The sequence below is a fragment of the Populus nigra genome, chromosome 15 (genome assembly GCF_951802175.1).
Source record: "Populus nigra chromosome 15, ddPopNigr1.1, whole genome shotgun sequence".
NCBI classification, from domain to species: domain Eukaryota; kingdom Viridiplantae; phylum Streptophyta; class Magnoliopsida; order Malpighiales; family Salicaceae; genus Populus; species Populus nigra.
Genome location: NC_084866.1, coordinates 7,263,569 through 7,286,020, shown reverse-complemented (window position 1 = coordinate 7,286,020; position 22,452 = coordinate 7,263,569). Strand labels below are relative to the sequence as shown.

Here is a 22,452-nt window from a genome sequence, read left to right as displayed (position 1 = left end):
TCAAAATATCAGAAATAGAAACTAGTAAAAATAAGTTATATGAGAGATAATGCAAATTAAAAACAATGTAAATGAAGAAAAATACTAATGGGACTTGAAATGATGCAATTGTAAATAATAAAAGCTTAGTGACCGGAAAAAAGAGAGCATTATGGATATGAACAATGCGGTCTGTGATTCAATAAGTCTTGATAAACAGTAAAAAACACTCCAATGAAACCCTAAATCTTTTAGTTTATATGGTAATATTTACTTATCAATTTGGTACAATCCCAATCATCATTAGTTTATGTTCTATGTCTTCTCTATTTTTGTTTTATATCTATAAAATTATAATAAAAGACCAACAAATAATTAAATTTCATATCCTATTATTTGCTTAATTCTATACTAATTAGGTGTGAAATTATAGTATTTAGGTTCAGGGTCAGATTGGGTTGAAGTTGAGTTATGGATGCTTGATAGGCACTCAAACCTTATAAGTTTCGGTTTGATTTTAAAAATACATACCCATCAAGTCGGGTATGACATGTAATTCTGGAATCGGGTTTAGGTATGGAAGGTGTCAAACATGGTTCGTAAATATCCACTGTAATCCCTAACCACGGTTTCGGTCAAACCAAACTTTGTCCTTCTCCCTGTATTTCCAAGAAGTCTCTCTAAAACACAAAAAAGATTTTATACATGGAATTTCAATCTGTACGGTCCAACCAAAGAAATGGTTCGTAAATATCCACTGTAATCCCTAACCACGGTTTCGGTCAAACCAAACTTTGTCCTTCTCCCTGTATTTCCAAGAAGTCTCTCTAAAACACAAAAAAGATTTTATACATGGAATTTCAATCTGTACGGTCCAACCAAAGAATTGAGTTGTCGGTGCTGTACGTGTCATTTTCCACTATGAGATGATTTGTACGGCTCTGTTTGCTTGTCATAATTACTGACAGAGCACACCCATTCTGTTAACTTTCTATTCTCTAATGTTAATTAATTTACGTGTCTCTATTGCTTTTTGGCTCTCATGTTTTGTGACTGATTTTTTGTTGTCAATTCAAATTTAGGCTAATGGTCTATGCTATTATTCATCCCCGTATCTTTACCTTTTTTTAAAAAAAAAAATTGGATCTGTTTTTTTTTTTTTTTTTGTAAATTTACAATTATATAATAAAATTAGATTATTGAATGATTTTTTAAAAAAATACTAAGATAACAATATAATAAATTAACTTGAATTAATTCAGGTTAACTAGTTAAACTCGTGATTAAGTTTATGAAACTATGATAAATTTATAAAACAAAAATTAAAATACTTAAATAAATTCGAGTTAAACTGCTAAACTAATGAAATCTGATATAATAATTTGTTTTTCTAAAAAAAATAAAAAAATAAAATAGGCAAGTGAGACTGAAAGAAAAAAAGTAAGATTAATTTTTAAAAAATTAAATAACAAAGAGATTTATTTTTTAAGTTAAATAATAAAAAAAATCTTTAAATAACAAAGGATTTTTTTTTTTTTAAGTTTAAAAAATGCATTAAGAAAACAGGTTAGGTGTACGAGACTGATAGGTAGAAGACTTATCTTGGAGCTCTGGTGATAACGAAGTGATAATAATATCCAGGAGCATAGGAAGACTTCGACTGTTTAACTGAACCCTATCTTCTTTTTTCAAGTCTTTATAATTATCGAGGAGATTCAAGAAGTGAGGAGCTTGTAACTGTTCCTAGCTCTACTCCTTCCGGATCGATGGCGAGGCTCAACTTATTTTATCTATTTGTGACACTGTTATTATCAATTAGTTTGAGGCCATGTTATGGTCTGCCGGAGAAGACGACAAGTGCTTTGTTCATCTTTGGGGACTCCACTGCTGACCCTGGCAACAATAACTACATCAACACCACCGCCGGCATGCGAGCGGATTGGAAACCTTATGGCCAGAATGGTTTTTTTGAAGCCCCTACAGGACGCTTCTCCGATGGCCGTGTCTTTGTTGATTTTATTGGTACCTATGTGCTCCACGCATATCTCTCGACTCTCTTTTTTATATGGTCAAAGTGTCATAAATAACTGATTGTTTTGTCATAATACCTATTTCCTTTGAGTGGTTATTTCTATTCAGTACGTAACCAAGTATTTGTGTGAACTGGACAGCTGAGTATGCAAAATTGCCGATAATTCCTCCATTTTATCAACCGTCTGCTGATCTCACAAATGGTGTTAACTTCGCCTCGGGAGGGGCTGGAGTTCTTCCTCAGACCAATCAAGGGCTGGTATGAAAATTAATAAGCAATCTATTGATCTACATTCTGGTGATAAAAAATTAGGAACATATAAATATAAAAGGTTATTTGGTGTTTGGGATAGTAGCTAATGTATATGTTAACTATTTTCAAATTTACTAAGATGATCTTGAATACCTATAAGAAAAACAATTTGGGAAACTATTAGATTCTTTGACGGTAAAGTCAGTATCTTCTAAAATAATCAAGGTAGTAGAGAGTTTTTTCAGATCGCGACCCTTTTTCTTGAAGCTCTCGTAGAGGGCCCGTAGGGTCATGCTCTGATAACTTTGAATGAGGGATGAATATCCCTTACCTGATAAAAATATAGTGGGTCCATGAAGGACTTTGATACATCTAAAAAGATTTAGAAAGACTAGAGTTTAAGAGGTCAATTAGTAGAGAAGACTAGAGTTCTTTTCTGAGGTTTGACCAAAAGAAGATCAATCATTCCTCTAGGCATGCCAATAGAAGGATGATGTTAAAGCAATTCAAATTAACACAAAAGGAATACAAATATAAGAGAGGAGGAGTCTATAGATCTCATTAATATGTTTATTCTACAGTACTTGTTTTAACCTAAATACAAAGAGATTATATATAAGTTAAACTAAAAATGTTATTCTACCCTTAATAAATAAAACAAGATAAATGTATTATTTAACATCTCCCCTCAAATTCACGATGCGGTAGATACAAGTATCGAGAGTTTGCCAACTAGAAAACAAAAATAAGAAACATAATGCGAATTGGTAAAAAAATCTATAATTTGCAAGAAAGAAGAAACAAAAGGCAAAGTAATGATGCCATGCTTGATGTTACAATGTCGCGGTCGCACAAATTAATTACCCTAGCTTAAAACACAACACGCAAGATAGTATAGAGCAAGCAAGGGGTCGATTCCACGAGAAAGATTCAAGTCAGATTTTTATGTTAGATGATATGCAATTTAGGGGGTTTAAACGTTATCTAGGCTAAAGCAAAAAAAATAAAAAAAGAAAACTATCAAATGAAATTTAATAAAATCAGAAAATTATCAAGAGAACACACCTTGGTTGCAAGTAAACATCCCCCTATGGAAATCAGAATTGATCATGGAAACGAAACATCAATTTATATTCTAAATATTTATCTCTTCTTAGCATTGGTTAGTTAACGAATCCGTCATATAACTAACCCTAACCATCAAACAACCACAGTGTTCGCACTAGTAATTTAATTCAATGGCAGTCTTAAGAACTAGATAAATTGATTAATCAAGAAAACATAACTGTCCGCAGTCTATGTTTGATTTGATTGAATGTTCTCCCTAAGATTAATAATGTAGATTCGCCATAATTATTAAACTCAGTTGCTTCACAAGTTCATATACCACAACTCCGGTTTTGATATCAAACTTAGCAATAGATTGTCTACAGTAATAACTTAGAGTACGCTCTAGCAATTAAAATAAACAATCATAGGAAAAATAAGCATAGGAGAACAAACATATTCATTATATAAACTGAAAAGAAAAGGTTAAATAAATCTCACAGTTCTTGAAATCCGAAGGTTTCCGTGTCCTTGCAACCAAGAAAACGAGTTTATCCTTGCATGTTTGTTGAACAACTAATCAAAAAGAAGGAAGAATGCATGATTTAGGGTTTCTTAAAGGAAGCAGGTGTTTTTCTCCTATTGGCTAGCTGCCCCCCTTCTCTTCTCTCATTCTTTTTATATCCTAGGAAACCCTCGTCTCTATTTTACAAAATAGTCCTCCCTTAAGTAGACAGTTTACATTTAAGTACTTCAATAACTATTTTCCTAAAAAAGGAGAATTAACCTTGCATGAAATCTTCAATCTTTGACTTAGAGGAGCTAAATTACTGAAATAAAAACTTGGATATCGGTTTAGATGTTTTGGAACGTAATTTGAACTCGTTTCTTCACGAAACCTGTTTGCAGGTAGAATTCAGTTGTCATTTTTGAAAACTCATATCTCCCTCATATGACATCGTTGTTCTCTAAAAGTTGGAGCGTTGATAGGACTTTGAGTCAGGATTCCAACAAAATTGAGTTTGCATCAATTTGACTTCTGTAGCTCCAGATATTCAAGTTGGAATGGACGAAGGTCAACACTGGCAGATTGTGAGATTTGACTTTGAAGGTTGCGATTTCCATACTCTTCCTTATTTTATTTTCTTGCCTTAGATTTTCATAAAGGTATGGATGTTAGCTTTTTAATGTCACTGGAATCACTTCATTTCGACCTCTAGAGCTCACGCTATGCACAAAACATCAACTAAAGGTCAAATCTGCCAATTACCTCCAATTTACTTCTTTTTGCATCTTTCATCCAAAAGTACCTTCAAAACATAAAACAAAGAATATCAAGGCATTTTATATATAAAACACAGGAAAACACTAGTTAAATGTGGGTGAAACTATCGAATAATATGGTTGCATCACTTGAGATGATGATGAGTAAGATGACAATCGATCTCAATATGCTTAGTTCTTTCATGAAAAACCAAGTTGTAAGCAATCTGAATATAACTCTGATTGTTACAATACTTACGAGTAGGATGAGAAAGTGAAACTCTCATATCCGCAAGTAACCAACGTAACCAAACAATCTCTTTGGTAGTAGATGCCATAACATGATATTCTGCTTCGGTTGAGGATTGAGAAACAATAGATTGTTTCTTCCTCTTCCAAGAAATAAGAGAATCACCTTAAGTGATACAAATACCTATAACAGACTTGTGATATGTGGGATCACTGTCATGTCAACATCAGAGTATGCACGCAACTCAAAAGAAGAAGTGGATAGAAGTAAAAGACTCTAAAAGACTGTACCCTGAAGATATCGCAAAATATGAAAAATAGTTGCTCAGTGAACAATAGTAAGAGAATTAACAAACTGATTAACAACATAAACAACATATACAATATTTGGACGAGTAATGGTGAGATATAATAAGCTCCCAACAATAGTATGATATAAAGTAGGATCTGTCAAAGGTAAACCATTAGAAGTAGAATACCTTGCGTTAACTTCAATTGGAGTATCTACACTCTTATTATCAGTAAGTCTAGCCAGTTCAAGAATATCTGCAACATATTTCGACTGAGAAAGAAGGTAACCTCTGGGTGAGTAATCTACCTCAATACCCAGAAAAATATCAAAGATAACCAAAATCCTTCATTTCAAATTGTCTAGCTAACTTTGTCTTTAAAATTGAGATATCATCAATGTCATCACCAGTAATAATCATGTCATCAACATATAAGGACAAAATGATACGACCTACATCAGTGTACTTAATTAAAAGAACAGAATCATGCCTACTAGAAACAAATTCAAGAGACTAGATCACAACAAAAAATTTCTCAAACCAAGCACGGGGTGCTTATTTGAGACCATATAATGCTTTCTTGAGCTTACAAACATATCCAGAGTCATGTGAAACACTGGGAGGAAGCGTCATATAAACTTCTACTTAAAGATCTCCATCCAAGAAGACATTTTTAACATCAAGCTAAGAGATATGTCATTGACGAATTGAAGCTATAATAATAAGAGTACGAATAATAGTCATATTTGCAGCAGGGGCAAATGTCTCCTTATAATACATACCATACTGTTGAGAGTATCCTTTTGCAACTAACCTAACTTTATATCGTTCAATAAACCCATCAAAATTAGTCTTGATCTTATACACCCAACAACAACCAACAACACTCTTACCAGGAGGTAGAGAAACCAAATCCCAAGTATCTGTCATATACAAAACAGAAAGTTCCTCATCTATAACTTGCTGCCAAAGAGGATAAAAAATTTCCTTTTTATAGGAAGAGGGCTCAGAGAGATAATGAATATAAGCTAAAAAGGAAGTAAATGATGAAGAATAAGCAAAATCTAGTAGTTTTGTGGACTTATGAATACGTATGGATTGATGTAGAGGTGTATCCATAATTTCATATGAAGTTTGAGGGGTTGTAGATGAGAATGGAGCTTCAGGTGTGCTAGAGAGTAAAATGTCAATACCTGTAGATTGATGAGTATAAATTGGTCGAACATGGGGAGGGGTACCAGAGGTACTAGGAACGTAAGATGATAAACTATCAAAATCCTCAAAAAAAGGATTTATATGAATAAGATCAGATGTAGTAAGGTTATGAGTAGTGGATGAAATAGAAAAGAAAGGTATATACTCGAGAAAGACAACATGATGAGACATATAAAGTTTATGAGTTATTGGATCAAAACAACGATACCTTTTTTTACCTTCATCATAACCCAAAAAGACAAATAGTAGATCGAGAGGACAACTTACTGCGTTCTACATGAGGATGAAGAGCGAAATAAGTACAACTAAAAACTTTAAAGAAGGAATAATCAAGGATATATTTATATAACTTTTCAAAAGGAGATAAACTCGAATTATGAGAAAATAGAATTGTATTAATCAAATTTACAGTAGTAAGGACAACTTTTCCCCAAAACTCACTAGGAACAGAAGCAAACAATATGAAAGAATGAGCAGTTTCGATAATATGCATATGTTTTCTCTCAGCAACTCTATTTTGCTCATGAGTATCTATACATGAAGTTTGGTGAATGGTTCCATCTATGGCAAGCAACTGACAAAATTTATTAGAGGTATATTCTCCACCCAAATCACACCTAAAGCATTTGATTACAGTAGAATGTGAAGTTTTGACAAGAGCTTGAAAGGCTGTATATATCTTAAAGAATTCAAAATGATATTTCATTAAATAAACCCAACAATAACGAGTATGATCATCAATAAATAAAACATAATATCAAGACCCTCCTTTTGTGGCAACAAGAGAAGGTCATCATACATCAAAATGAATCAAGTCAAATGGTGAAAAAGAAACATAAATACTTTGATTAAAAGGTAAAGAGGAAAATTTTGCTACTTTACATCCACTATAATCAGAAATATCACAAGTTTACAAATTCCCTAAAACTCTTATGAATGCCAAAAACCTCAAACGAGAAGATGAAACATGACATAAACAAGAATGTCATAAATAAAAAATAGAATATGAAGGACTTAAATGAAAAGAAGCCAAATCAACAGTACTAGTAGCAGCGGTGACAACTAACACTTTTAACTCATCCAAAATATATAGTTTATTCTTTTTACAGACTATCCCAATCAGCTTCTGAGACTGCAGATCTTATACACAACAAAAAGAAGAAGAAGAAATGACTAAATAATCATCAAAATTACAAAATTGACCAATAAAAGCAAGATTCAATCTAAGTTTTGAAATAAAATAAACATTAGGGAGAGACAAGTGAGGTGTGACAATAGAACCAACACCTGCTAAGGGCATGAGAGTGTCATTAGCAGTCATAACAGGAATGGAAGGCAAATAGGACATAGAGGTAAAAGATGAAGAATCTGAATACATATGATGTGAAGCACCAGAATCCAAAACTCATTCATAATATGACATACCTAAGAAAATATGAGACAACTGACCTACAGAAGGAGAAATGGACATTGCTTATGTTTGTAAGGAGAGAAACTTTTGAAATTGCTCAGCCAGAGTACTAGGATCGGTGATAGAGCCTAATGAAGCTACTGCAGCAATATTGTGGTGTGATGGTTTATAACCCTGAGATTGTGACTGGCTGCATACTTTCAAGCTTAATTCTGTTGTCTTAACTTAGGCCACTAAGCCTTTCAATAACCTTTATGCTTACAAAAACTGTACTCGTTGAAGGCAACCCTTTTGTAAGGCTTATTCTAATGATTAGAGAATGATTTAGATGATACTGCTAGTACAAAAGGATTCAAAGCAGATAGAATTCCCTTTTCAAAATAAGACTAAAGATGTATTTCTTAAGCCAATAGCTCACTGATAATAGAGTCAATAGAAGACAATGGAGAATGATGCAGAATTGAACCTCTAAGTCCTTCAAAATCACTGCGAAGTACTGTTAAAAATTGTATTAATCGTTGATGCTCTCTACGATCAATATAGGCACCACATGCTTTAATTTTATCGATTCCATAAGAGCTAATTGATCCCAAAGATCTGTCATAACAAATTGATCAACAGAAGGCAGTGGAGAACGATGCAGAATTGAATATCTAAGTCCTTCAAAATCACTGTGAAGCGCTGTTAAAAATTGTATCAATCGTTGCTGCTCCCTACGATCAATATAGGCACTACATGCCTTTAATTTTGCTGATTTTGTAAGAGCCAATTGATCCCAAAAATCTGTCATAGCAAAATCAAACTCCTGAATACTCATATTCTTCTAATGAAGAGTTCGCATGTCATTCTCTTATTGATACTGCTTTGTAAAATTTGATTGTGTGAATAACCTTTGTAAATGATCTCAAACCTCCTTTGTTGTCTCATACTTTGCCAATTACATACCTATGAAATGCTCAACAAAATTGTTGATCCAAGTAATAATCTTTGCTTTGTTTGCTTTCCATCTATCTATCAAAGCAGCATCCCACTCTTCAATATTTTTGGGTATCACATAAGTTCCATTAACATATCCCCACATCTTTTTACCCTTAATGAAATTTATAATTACATAACTCCAGTACAAATAATTCTTTCCATCCAACCTCACACTCACAGGCTGAAGTGAATTATCCTTTTCAGTAGCCATAATCAACAAACAAAGAAAATCAGAACGCAAAAGCAGCGAAAGACAAAGTACCAGATTGCAGAAACTAAACAAATATCTTCTCGAAGCTATACAATTACTCCAAAACACAAAAAAATTACAGAATCTGAACGCAAATACTGAATTGCAGAAATTGAAGGGAAGATAAAATACAAAAACAATTGTAGAAACATAACGTAAATACAAAACTACAGAAGCTAAAGGAAATACAAAATACCAGATTCGCAGAAAAAGAAACAATATCACTCCATAAAAAAATATTATGATACTCTGTTAAAGCAATTCAAATTAACATAAAAGAAATACGAACATAAAAGAGAAAGAGGCTAGAATTCTCATTAATCTGTTTATTCTAAAGTGCTCGTTTTAATGTAAATACAAAGAGATTATATATATGTTAAATTAAAAATATTATTTTACCCTTAATAAATCAAACAAGATAAATGTATTATTTAACAGATGATAATTATCTTGGACTTAGCTAATTACCAAGTTCAAATATCTTGGGTTTGGCATGCATGCCAGACTCATGTTATTTTGAACATAGCACACCGCTAAGTCCAAGCACCGTGGATTTAGCTCGCTACTAAGCCCAAATGTATTGGGTCTGGCATCCATGCCAGACCCATGCCACCTTGGACTTGGCTGACTACCAAGTCCAGACATCTTGGAGTTGGTTGACTACTAAGTCCAAGTGTATTGGGTCTGGCATGCGTGCCAAGCCTACACTACCTTGGACTTGACGTACTGCCAAGTCCAAACACCTTGGACTTGGCTAATTGCAAAGTCCAAGCATATTAGGTCTGGCATCCGTGCCAGACCCATGCCACATTGGACTTAGTCCAAGTACATTGGATTTAGCTAACCGTCAAGTTTAAGCACAATGGGTTTGACATGCGTGTCAGACCCACATTACCTTAGACTTTGCTTGGAATTGGCTGACTACCAAGTTCAAACGCCTTGAACTTGGCTGACTGTCAAGCACAAGCGTATTGTATCTAGCATGCGTGTCAGACCCATGCCACCTTGAATTTGGCTAACTGTCAAGTTCAAGTACCTTGAATCTTGGACTTGGCAGACCGCCAAGTCCAAGCGTATTGAGTTTGGCATGCGTGCCAGGCCCATTTTACTTTGGACTTTACTTGGACTTAGCTGACTATCAAACCCAAGTGTATTGAGTCTAGCATGCGTGCCAGACCCACGCTACCTTGGACTTGGTGCACTACCAAGTCCAAACATATTGGTTCTGGCATGCGTGCCAGATCAGTGTTAGTATACCAAGTCCAAACACCTTGAACTTGACTAACTGTGAAGTCCAAGCATATCAGATGTATTTACCGGACCCATACATTTTTAAAAATAAATAAATAAAGCTAACTCATCAATTACCTATCCAATCATTGGGCTGGAGATGGAATCGGGGTTTGCACCAATTCAAAGTGAAAGGGTTTCTTAACTTGTTGCTTTCACTAGTAGGTGGTTGACCTCCAGACACAGTTAAGATCTTTTGAAGAGGTGCAAAAGTCATTGACAGAAAACCTAGGAGAAGCAGAGGCAAAAGCTCTTTTATCAGAGGCAGTCTATTTCATCAGTGTTGGAAGCAACGATTACGTGGCAGGTTATCTAGGTAATCCGAAAATGCAAGAATATTTTGTGCCTGAAGTGTATGTTGAGATGGTCATTGGAAACTTGACAAATGCAATTCAGGTGAACCTTCTAATTAACTACATTTAATACTTCATCTATATGGTAATTAACCTGACGTTGAATTGATTAATGTTAACTGTGTCTGTCCTTTTTATTTAGGTGTTGTATGAGAAAGGAGCCAGAAAATTTGGATTTCTCAGCTTGTGTCCTCTAGGTTGCATGCCACTCATGAGAGCTAGGAACCCCAAGTCCAGTGAAGGCGGTTGCTTTGAAGCAGCTTCTGGTCTTGCATTGGCACACAATAATGCTTTGAATGCTGTACTCACAAGCCTCGAGCAACTGCTGAAAGGTTTCAAGTATTGCAATCCTGAATTCTATACCTGGCTTTATGACAGAATTAATAATCCCGCAAGCTATGGTATGTGTGCTCTCCTTGATTAAAGTAGTGTGCTGCAGAATTTATTTCAGAAGAGTAACGTAGGCTCTATTGCAATATAATGTTATAGTATGTTGTTGGGATAAGCTAATTTCAATTACTTACAAGCAAAGTAACTGCTATTGACCCAAAATCAAGGTTTCAAAGAGGGGGTGAATGCTTGCTGTGGAACTGGACCGTATGGTGGTGTCTTCAGCTGTGGAGGCAAAAGGAAGCCCGTGGAGTTCCAGTTATGCGATAACGCTGATGATTATATTTGGTGGGATTCTGGCCATCCAACAGAGAGGATCCATGAGCAAATCGCCAAGACTTTATGGAAGGATGGACCTTCAGTAGGGCCATACAAGCTAGAAGACCTCTTTTTCGACAAGGAAAAGCTCACAATAGCTGATATATTGGATGCCCCTGATGAAGAACACTTCCAATACTGAAGTTCTGCCTGCCTTTATAGTCCAATCAACTTCTCAACGCCGTGTGGGTATAAAGGAATGCATGTCCATTACTCAGAGGGTGTCTGAGAGTGGCTTTCATCATTGCTAGAGTCATTTTACCACATACCAAACTGCCATGTTGTATGAATAAATGGAAAATGGCATGTTTATTGGTGTAAATAAAGCAGCTACAAGGACTTGCCTAACATTGAATCCCACGTAGCTATCCTTGTTTGGCCATCTGAGAAAATGTTTTTCATCGCTTGAATTGGCTTCTTTTCCATACAAGGGTGGACGAAATATCTTCCTTGTCAACTTGTCCTAGTGTTCATGTTTCTTCAGAACCTCAGAATAGGATTCTTGCAAAAAAGCCCTAAAATTAACTTTCTTGTTGGGTAAAAAAAGCTCTAAAACCCAAGAGAACGAATTTTTGGTGATGATTAGCTCCCCCATCCCAAGACTTCGATCGATTTATACAATGGCAACATCAGGTATGCTTCGCTAGCTCTCTCTCACCAATAAGAATTTTGCACACGTTCAACGAGGAACAAGTGTAAAATGCCAAGAATCAAGCAATGACAAATTAGGAGCATTGGCTGCCCTCCCTGCCGGTTAAGCCAGGTGATTCGGACCTTTACTGTCTGATTATGTCTTCGTTAGTCGACAATGACAAAATTAGGAGTGTATTTGGTATGGTTCATGAAAATTGATTTTTAACTATGAATTATAATTTAGAAATTCTTTTTTCATAAATAAATCTAAAAAAGGAACTTAGTATAAGTAGACTCCATACATTAAAAGTTAAAAAATTATTAATTCTTGATTTAAATCATTTCTAATCAAACATATTTATAATTATTTTATAAATTAAAGTAAAAAACCAACTCATAAAAGTCATATCATATATAACTTTACCGTATCAAACCTAATTAAATCAGGTTAATTTGAAAAGTCAATGTCTGCATGTATTGCAAGGATTTTTTTATAAAGGAAATTATAAATCAAAATAAGAAGAGCAAAACATTACTAATTTATTTTTTAAAAAAAAATATAATCATTTAGCATGTTTTGTATTTAATTTCTTGTAAATAATTTTTTGTAAGAAATCTAATCCATCAAATATAAGCTCTTGCAATGAGAAATTGTATAATTATAAAACCGTTGATGACACTTAATTATTGGTCCATGCTAAAATAATTCATCTACTTGAGAATTCTATTGTTTACTTATCTTGAGAATTTCAAAATTCTCTAATTACCTTTTTGGTTAGGCTTCAATCAAATGTTTAATAAAATGTATATCTAAAATCACCATTTAAAATTATATTTACTTGTCTCTGATGATGTCATTACCTCACATCGGTTAGGAGACGAGAGTTTTAGTCGTTTATAAGCACACAAAAACACTTCTCTCCCTAAGAGGCACCTTTAAAAAAGGACAAAACTCTCTATGTAATTCCAACGAGACAATACCTCTTAAGATGCCTACCATAACGGGTGTGAGCACACATCATCATTGACGTTGTCTATAGGAATGTTAGCAATAGGCGACTACCCAAGCCCCTCGCCTAGGGGGCTATGATAATATCACTATCCCACATCAGCTAGGAGATGAGATTCTTAATCACTTATAAACACAAAACACACCTCTCTACCTAAGAGGCGCCTTTTAAAAAGAATAAAACTCACTATGTGATTCCAGTAAGACAATACTTTTTAGAGGGCCTGCCATGTATAGGTGTGGACACACATCATTATTGGCACCGTCTGTGGGAATGTCAGCCATGTGCAACTACCCAAGCCCCTTGTATGGAGGGCTATGATGATATCACTATCCCATGTTGACTAGGAGACGAAGACTTTAGTCGCTTATAAGCACAAAAGACACCTCTCTCCTCAATAGATGCCTTTTAAAAAGGACAAAACTTATTATATGGTTCTAGTGAGACAAAACCTCTTGGGAGGCCTACCATGTGTGGGTATGGGCATACATGATGATGTCACTATCTCACATCGATTAGGAGACTAGGGCGTTAGTCACTTATAAGCACAAAAAGCATATCTCTCCCTAAGAGGCGCATTCTAAAAAGGACAAAACTCACTATGTGGTTCCTGTAACACCCACACTATTTTGTGTGTTTATACTTAAGTCCATTCATCATACATGTAACACCTCACACTTTCACGTGCGTTTATGTTCAATCACATCGATTTTATATATAAGAAAAAGGAATAAATGTTCTTAATTTAAATACTTATTGTAAACTTAAATGAATAAGTTAACAAATCATAAGGTTAAATCCTAGGCTAGATGGCAACCAAATAATCACTAATCCTGTTATGTATGAAATGAACCTTTAAGGTAGAAGCATGTATTGGTAAATATTAAAGAAAAGAAATATAGTCAATTCATTAGCAACTATTAACATCCCATTGATAATAGTTTTTTTTTTCAATAAGGAAAGTAATAAACCATTATCTTAGATTTTTACCAAAATATCTCCTCTTTAATTTATCAACATCATAAATTCTTAGCCTATATGTCTCTATTTATCCAACTTTATAAGTTTAATTTTCAATCATAAAATTTAAAATCATATTATGATATTTATGTACATTAGTTCCTTTACATAAAAACAACTCAATACATGTAACCTATAATTCTCATACCTAAGACGTTCAACTTGTATATCTAGTAGATGCACCATCAGAAATATCTTCATTGAAGTGGAAAGTTATATTTTTATTGTTAATAATGGTGCTTGTCCCTATGGTTGATTCCATCAAACTATATTCTTAACATGTCTTCTAATTCATTTCCATCTTACTCATAATTCTTTCATTCACATATACTTAATACCCTTCAAATCAATTATGTACTTTAGCTTATTTAGGTAAATCCTTCATTCCTATCTAACTTGTGCCTACTTGGTTCCTTTAAACTTCGTATGTATGTATTCTTTATTCATAATTACATCATTTGGCTCATTTTTTATACTACCAATTATCTTTTCCTTTTCAAATATTTCCCGATCCAGATTCATTATTGGGGCTAAGAAATCAAATTTCAAATGTACATTTCGTTGTTGTATACAATTAATTTTAATCTTCTTCTAAAACTTTACCACATTAATACATTTTTCGATATCAGTCATGCTAATGCTTCTAGCCTCTTTTCAGTTACCTAGTCAAATAATTCATCCTAGTCATCAGATACACTGATGCCTTTAGCCCTTTTTCTTGGTCAGCTAGTTAATTAATTCATCCCAGTCATCAAATATAGTGATGCCTCTAGTTATTTCTTCTTTATTTTTCATTATCTTAAGTTATTTCTATTACATTCCATCTCAATTACCTCAATCTACCATAATTTCATAATATCCCCAATTATATACGTGTACATAAATTAATACATCATGAAAGGTTTTTTCCCCACTTTCCTTTATTTTGGCCGAAACTTAGGCCTTGTTGTTGACATTTGGGTCGCATATTAATATTTTATATCTTTTGAAGATAACAATTAAATGAAATTAGACTAATAATATGCTTGGTTGAGAATAAATTTAAACAAGTTTATATGAAGATCATCAACAAGCATGAAGAATTAAATGAAGAAATCAATCAATAAGTCCAAGATGCAAAACAGGTGAAGACTTAATTATTAAGGATTCATTTTAGTGCAAATTATGTAAAGCTTTATATTTAATTTGATAACACAAATTAAAATGAATTCACACACTTCACATTGCATGCATTATATAATTGATATGCATTTAGTTGGTTCAAGATTCATCAGGCTTAAAACTGCTAAAACTAGATTTTAAGTTGAATCGGTCAACCATTTGGCCATACCAAGATAATCGGTCGATCGCTTGTTCATCCAGGATTAACACCTGGGAATCTACAGGAACTACTCGACCGATTGACTTGACCAATATGAACCGATTGACTATGTCATCTGTTAAAGGAGCACTAATAGCTATAAAAACAACTAGTTTTTTTAGAAAGATATATACAGCTTATCTAATTGCAAACTTAAACACTGAAATTTAATATATATTATATACAAGCTATTTTATGAGCAAAAACAACTTTAAATCATCAATCCTAAATTATACTCATATTTGTGCATTAAAACATTAACATTCTTATACATGAGTATAAATTCTCATATTCACTATACTTAAACACCTTCATGCATTCTAAGTACTATTGAGTAAGCTATAGAGATATAAGCTCCAATTATATTATCTACTCTTTGAAAGAGTTTTACATATTTCAAACAAATTGTAATCCTTCAAGAGTTTATGTGAAAAACTATTAGTCATTGGTGAGGTACATCACCAAGGTGAAAAATCTTAAAGAAAGTATTCCTTCAAGTGATGAAAAGGCTTGGTGAGGATTCATTAAAGACATTATAATCTTTGGCTTGGATTAGCAAAGAATACAATACTTAAGACCGGTTTGGTGCTTAAGGTATGAGTGTAGGCATGTTGAACCACGTTAAAAACCAAGTTTGTAATTTCTATCTATATACTCTTTACTTTAAGCACTCTAATTATATTGTTGATTAATTGTGTTTAATTAAGTTACTTATAATATTTATTATTATTAGTAAAACACCTAATTCACCCCCTTTTAGGTGTTATTATTACCTTAATCCTAGAACAACAATTAATATAAGAGCCTAGTTCCCTTTATATAAGTTTGCTTAAACTTTGAGTAGAATGACAACCACTAGTTTTAATGTTCAAAATGAAGGATCATCAACCTCTAGGCCACCTTTCTTTGATGGTTATGACTATGCCTATTAGAAAGCTATGATGATTATATATATTTAATCTATTGATTATGATTTATGGTTATCTATTGAAAATGGACCAAACAAACGTACTAAGATTGAAAATGATATAATGGTTCCTAAACCTAGAAAGAATATACTAATGATGATAAAAAGTTGTTATTTATGGATGTTAAAGCTATGGATATTTTGTATTATGCATTAAGTAGAAGTGAATTCAATAGGATCACAAATGCAAAAATGCTAGAGATATATGGCATGCATTAGAGATAACACATAAAGGAACGAATCAAGTAAACAAATAAAAAATTGACATGTTAGTGCATCAATATGAGTTATTTAAAATGCTTCCAAATGAATCAATAACTGATATATTTACTAGAATGACAACTATCAATAATAATTTAAATGCTCTTGGTAGACTTATACTAATATCGATCCTGTGAGCAAAATTCTTATATCCTTGCTAAATACTAGAAAGTAAAGAAAAAGGCAATCCAAGAAGCTAAGGATTTCATCAAACTTTCATTGAAAGAACTCATCAGATCATTTATGACTCATGAAATCATTATGGAAAAGCAATAACTAGAAGAGAAGCCAAATAAGAATTTCAAATTCAAAACCATACACCATTTTGATAGTGATGATGATGATGATGATGATGATGAATTAAAGGAGGATATTGCATTTATCATAAGACAATTCCAAAATTTCCTAAAAAAGAAGCAAGGAAACAAAAAGTTCTTAAACTTCAAGAATGATGAAAATAAGAAAGAATCTAGCAAGGAAGCACTTCGTGTTACAAGTGCACAAGACATGACATATAAAAGTTGATTGCCCTCTTTTTCAAAATAAAAAGAAGAATCATCATCACAAACAAGTAATAAAAGAAAATGGAGTGATGACTCAGACTCTAACTCAAGTGATAATGAAGAGTATGTTCTAAACATGTGTTTCATGACAATTAAAAGTGATAATGAGATAATCTCTTTGGATGATGAATCTGATCTCTCTTATAATGAATTGCATAATGCATTTTAGACATTGTACGATGAATATAAGAAGTTAGGTTCCAAGTATAGTTTATTGAAAAAAAAACCCATGCATGTTTACTTGTTAAAAATGATAATTAAAAAAAAAAGCATGCATTGTAATTAATGATAGTGATAAAATGAACTAACTTGAAGAGGAAAACAAAGCTTTAAAGGAAATGATTGATAATTTAAACACTATACTAACTAAATTTACTCAAGGCTTTAAGATCTTAGAAACCAAATTTGCTAATCAAATATGTGTTTTCAATAAAAGAGTTTTAGGTTATCAACCTAAGAAAAGTAAAAATATTTAAAAAAATTACTTTGTTAAAGCCAAATAATCAAATGACTCAAACTAAACACGTAACTATTGTAGAAGCATTAGTCATTTGATTTATGCATATCCTATTAAGAATGATAGAGTTAGTAATATAAATTAGGTTCTAAAAGAAACTATCACTAACCACAAAAGACCCAAAAAAGTATGGCATCAAAAACCTCATCTTGATTTTGTGTGTATGGAAATCAAGGGAATATAAAAAAGTATGGCATCAAAAACCTCATCTTGATTTTATCAATTTTCAAGCTAGAGGTCTACTTTGTACCTTATATGTTCTCTGGGTCATATTTTCCAGATTCAAACGCATTTTCAATACCGAATTTAAACAAACTACATCAAATTTCCTTAAATTATATCCCAAAACACCACTTTCTCTTTTTATCTCTTCCATTTGATATTTATCTGCATTTCTTTGCTTTTTTTTTTATTTTCCTTGCATTTTCATACTTTTACTTTTAAATCAACATATGGGCATTATATTTCAAATTCCCAAAACCTAAAGTCAACTTTTTAATTACAATACTCAATTTACTCACTCAACATAATATTTCACTTAGTAATTTTATGGAATTTATCCAGGGTTTTATAGTTCCAGTGGGACAATACCTCTTTAGGAGCTACCTTGTGCGGTTGTGGGCACACATCATCATTGGTGTTGTCTATAAGAACATCAGCAATGTGTGACTAGCCAAACTCCTCACCTTAGGAGCTATGATGATGCCACTATCCCACATTAGCTAAGAGACGAGGGCCTTAGTCGCTTATAAGCACAAAAGAAGCCTCTCTCCCCAAGAGGTGTATTTTAAAAAGAACAAAACCCATTATGTTGTTCTAATAAGACAATACCATTTGGAGGGCTATCATGTGCGAGTGTGGGCACATATCATCATTGGAGTTATTTATAGGAACGTCAGTCATGTGTTACTACCCAAGCCCCTCGTCTTATAACCTAATTTTGGGTTTTTCCCTAAAATCATCTTTTTTCTTTAATATATAATGAAAAAATGAAAAAGGACTAGCAACTTGATTGGAAAAGACAGGTTAAAGAGGGATTGAAGGCTCAATTTCACCATTAAAGGACCCGAATATGAAGAATAATGCAAATTCAATGTTAACTTGAGTGAATATCAGATGAAGTTACATAAAAATTAAGTCAGAGAACTTAATTAAACTTTTAATAGGTTAATATGATTTAATTATAGGCCCAATTAAATATCTAATTAAGTTTAAAAATTAATTTATGCCAAAATTAAAAGAATTAATTGAGTGCAAGGACTTAATTAGACTTTTAATAGGTAAAATTAATTTTATTAAGGACTTAATTGATGAAAGTTAAATTTAGAAGCCTAATTCGGGCTTAATCGAGAAGATTAAAATTTTGAAGGACCATATTTAATTTTTACAAACTTAATCAGATGAAATTAGAGGTAAAATTGAAAGAAAATCAAAGTTTTGGGGTTATTTAAGGGTCAAATTAAAGAAATTCAAGACTAAGGACATCTGCAAAAGGCATGCATATTCAGGGACCAAATTCAGTTAACAATAGGGGTGTGATTGAAGAAATTAGAATTTTAAAGGTTGATCGAGGACAAAATTGAAAATATCCAAGACCAATGATCAAGTTCAAAAACACGCTAAAATCTAAGTGTCCTATTGAAACTTCACAGGGGTAAAATTGAATTGATTCCTAAAATCAAACTCAATTGATGGTTTAATTGAACAAATTCAAAAGATTAAGAGCTAAAATTAAAAAGGAAAATTAAAACCCTAATTAATCTAGGGTTATTAGAACAACACCATTTCATTTAAATAAAACGATGCATTTTGACGAAAATGGTTTGTTTTTTGGTCAAAATGACATCGTTTTATTTAGTCTAGAACAAAAAATAATAATAATAGGGCTAGACAACTCGTCGTGTCACCATTGTTAATCTTTTTCTCCCAAAACACCTTGAGAGGACATGGTTCTTTTGCCTTCTTGTAAGCCTAAAATCTCCCTCATCTCTCCCCTACACTAGACAAGAAACACACCTCTCTCATGCCCTAACAATGTACTCCTACCCAAACAAAACAAAGGCTCAATAGATGATTGAGATTCAGTCTTTAACATTAAAGGGTGAGGATTGTCCAGCTCATGGCTTTTGGATGATCCTCATTGCCTTTTAAAAACCCAAGCTAAAGGTCATGAAAGAGGGGGGGAAACTTGGAAACTACACATTATTACACTACAAAACCTGAAAAACCTTAACCAAACCATTAACCAGCCAAGAAAAACAACATGAAACCTTCAGTAAGTCATGCTTACAAGTTTAAAGTTGGTTCAGAAATCCCTAGCCAAGAAACAAATTTGTAGGATAAGCTATTCCTCAAACTTTAATGAGGAGGTGTAGCTCAATGAGCAAACCCCCCCTATTTTGTCTTTTAAATTATTGTTCAAATATTTATTTAAGCCTTATTTGAAGTCATGTATATTCACAAAGCAAGGCATTCATCATTCAACTTCCATTAATATATTCAGATAAACAAACTCTCATTAAATTTATATATCTGCTCAATACCTCTTAAACAAAATATTAATAAACCTTCTTGTTTATGTGCTCAATATATGAAAACATAGATGATGAGGCTTTTATTGAAAGAAAACAATATTTTGTTCTAATGTTTAAAGTTAACTTCCTTGGGTTAGGATTATTATCTTTTTTTCTCTTTTTTTTTTTAATATATATATACATATAACTTAAAACACAATACATCTTTAACCCATGTAACGAGCTTTTGACTAATGACTCCCAGACCAATTGGTCTTGGGGTATTAGGTGTTTAGACACCCCTACAAACTTAGTAACTCGGGTTGCATATATTGATATGTAGATAGTGCAATGTTTGATTCTCTTAAGCTTTTCTCCTTAACTCATGTAACAAGCTTTGAGCCAATAGCTCCCAAGTCAGTTGACTTTAGGGTATTAAGTGTTAAAACACCTCTTCGGGCTTAATTGCTTAGGTTAGGGAGGCTACAAAACCAAACTTATCTATGTTTTTATTATCATCAATATTATCAATTTTTTTTTAATTAAAAAAATAAATTATATACTATCCCCCTTCTCTTAGTTATTACCTTTAACAAAAGAACATAAATAATGTAATAATCCAATGTGCAACCCACAATCATATGTTAAAGTGTGTGTGAAAATGAAAGTTTAAGAATACTTGTCAGATGAGTATATGAGCAGAATCAAGTGATAACAATGCGAGAGTTTGTAAACTTGAATATTTCAAGAAGTATATGATAGACCTTGTTATGAATATTGCAAATAACCATTGAAAAATGTTTACTAAAATACGTCTCAAGAGTCAATAAAATTCTCCCCTACTCTGTCATCTAGTAATAACAGTTTTGTCAAATGATTTTATTAAAAACAAAAGCAGTTAGTTAGTTAGTTTTTTTTATGTCAACTACTACCCTCTCCCCCCAACCAAAATGAGACATTGTCCTTAATGTCCTAAGGTAGAAAGATAGAGTATAGAAAACATCACTTGAAACAGCGAACACTGACAAACATGAAACACACTTAAACAAATATAAGAAATAAGAAAACAAAATAAAATGCCATTAATAAAACTAAAGGACACAAGGTTTCACAAATGAAGGCTCAAATCCAATCTAAGTTTTTTTATGGCTTTCCATAGTTGACCAATTTATGCAATTCATGGAGGGATCAAGTACAGGGATGAAAGATTATAGTTGGTTAATCAATTATTCAGCAGTAGCAGCAAAGATTATGATTTGTCGCGCCGAAAATGTTAGAAATTTTTGTTCCACAGCTCGATCAAGAAAAGACAGCAAATTATCATAAAAACCATTAACATTTAACAAACCTATAGGTTTATGGTGAATGTGCAATTGGGCCTAAGAGGAAATATGAAAAATCTCTTCCAATGTTCCCAGACCACCTGGTAAAGCAATAAAGGCATCAACACAATTAAATATCGCATTCATTCGATCAGACATTGTGGAGACCTGTAGTTCCTCTCCAATTGTTTTTCCAATGATGTCCCATTTTGCTAAAGCTTTGGGGACGACCCTCAAAACTTAACTACCTCCTAAAAATGCAACTATTGTCACACCCCCCCCCCCCATTAACGCAAGGCTGCCTCTCCAATACACTAAATGAATATTTCTCTTAGCTACCTGACTAAGATAATTTGCTGATTCTAAAAACTCATTTTCTTTCCCAGGATTGGATCCACTGAAAACACAAATATTTCTTATGTGATGACTTGAGGAACATGCCATTTCTACACACTTTTATATCTGTTGAATGTATGGGTTGAGTAGAAATGAATGGAAGGAAGAGAAGATTTTATAGATGAGAAATTAAAAATACAATCATACCACCTATATGTAGGTCAGTTGGAGTCTCACTCTCTTTATTTATTTATTTATTTTGAAAAGGCATGTGTATGTACAGGTAGTTGTGATTGTGGCTCACACCTTCCCTTGGTTTTACATCCAAGAATGGCTTAAACGCCCTCTATAGGTTATGGATAGGCTTCTCATCTAGTTTTCTTAAAAACTGGCAAACATGGTCTTTTTTAGTCAGATTTTCAAGACTATGTCGAGCATGTTTTTTATGGAATTGTAGCCATAAATCATGAATTGCACGATGCACATCTCCATTAGGATGCGTCTCAATAGTCAATAGAAGATTATCTAAAGACCCCTTACTCAGGCCATCCTTAATGAATTGTATTTTATCTTCATGGTTTACAGATATCATTCCTAAAGAACCACATGTTGCATTACAAGTCCATCTAGCAC

General features: G+C 33.0%; 1 protein-coding gene across 1 annotated transcript; it reads left to right on the top strand.

Moving 5' to 3' along the window:
• Positions 1-1,568: 1,568 nt before the first annotated feature.
• On the top strand, positions 1,569-11,727 carry LOC133674835 (GDSL lipase-like). The gene is made up of 5 exons (XM_062096103.1): positions 1,569-2,001; positions 2,151-2,269; positions 10,422-10,652; positions 10,752-11,010; positions 11,167-11,727. The coding sequence occupies exons 1-5, from the start codon at positions 1,746-1,748 to the stop codon at positions 11,457-11,459; spliced, it is 1,158 nt and encodes a 385-aa protein (XP_061952087.1). The 5' UTR covers positions 1,569-1,745; the 3' UTR covers positions 11,460-11,727.
• Positions 11,728-22,452: the final 10,725 nt, after the last annotated feature.

Coding starts and splice junctions, on each gene's coding strand:
- LOC133674835 (XM_062096103.1), top strand. CDS start 1,746: ATGGCGAGGCTCAACTTATTTTATCTATTTGTGACACTGTTATTATCA. Junction 2,270..10,421: donor CTCAGACCAATCAAGGGCTG/GTATGAAAATTA, acceptor TTTCACTAGTAG/GTGGTTGACCTCCAGACACA. Junction 10,653..10,751: donor ACTTGACAAATGCAATTCAG/GTGAACCTTCTA, acceptor CTTTTTATTTAG/GTGTTGTATGAGAAAGGAGC.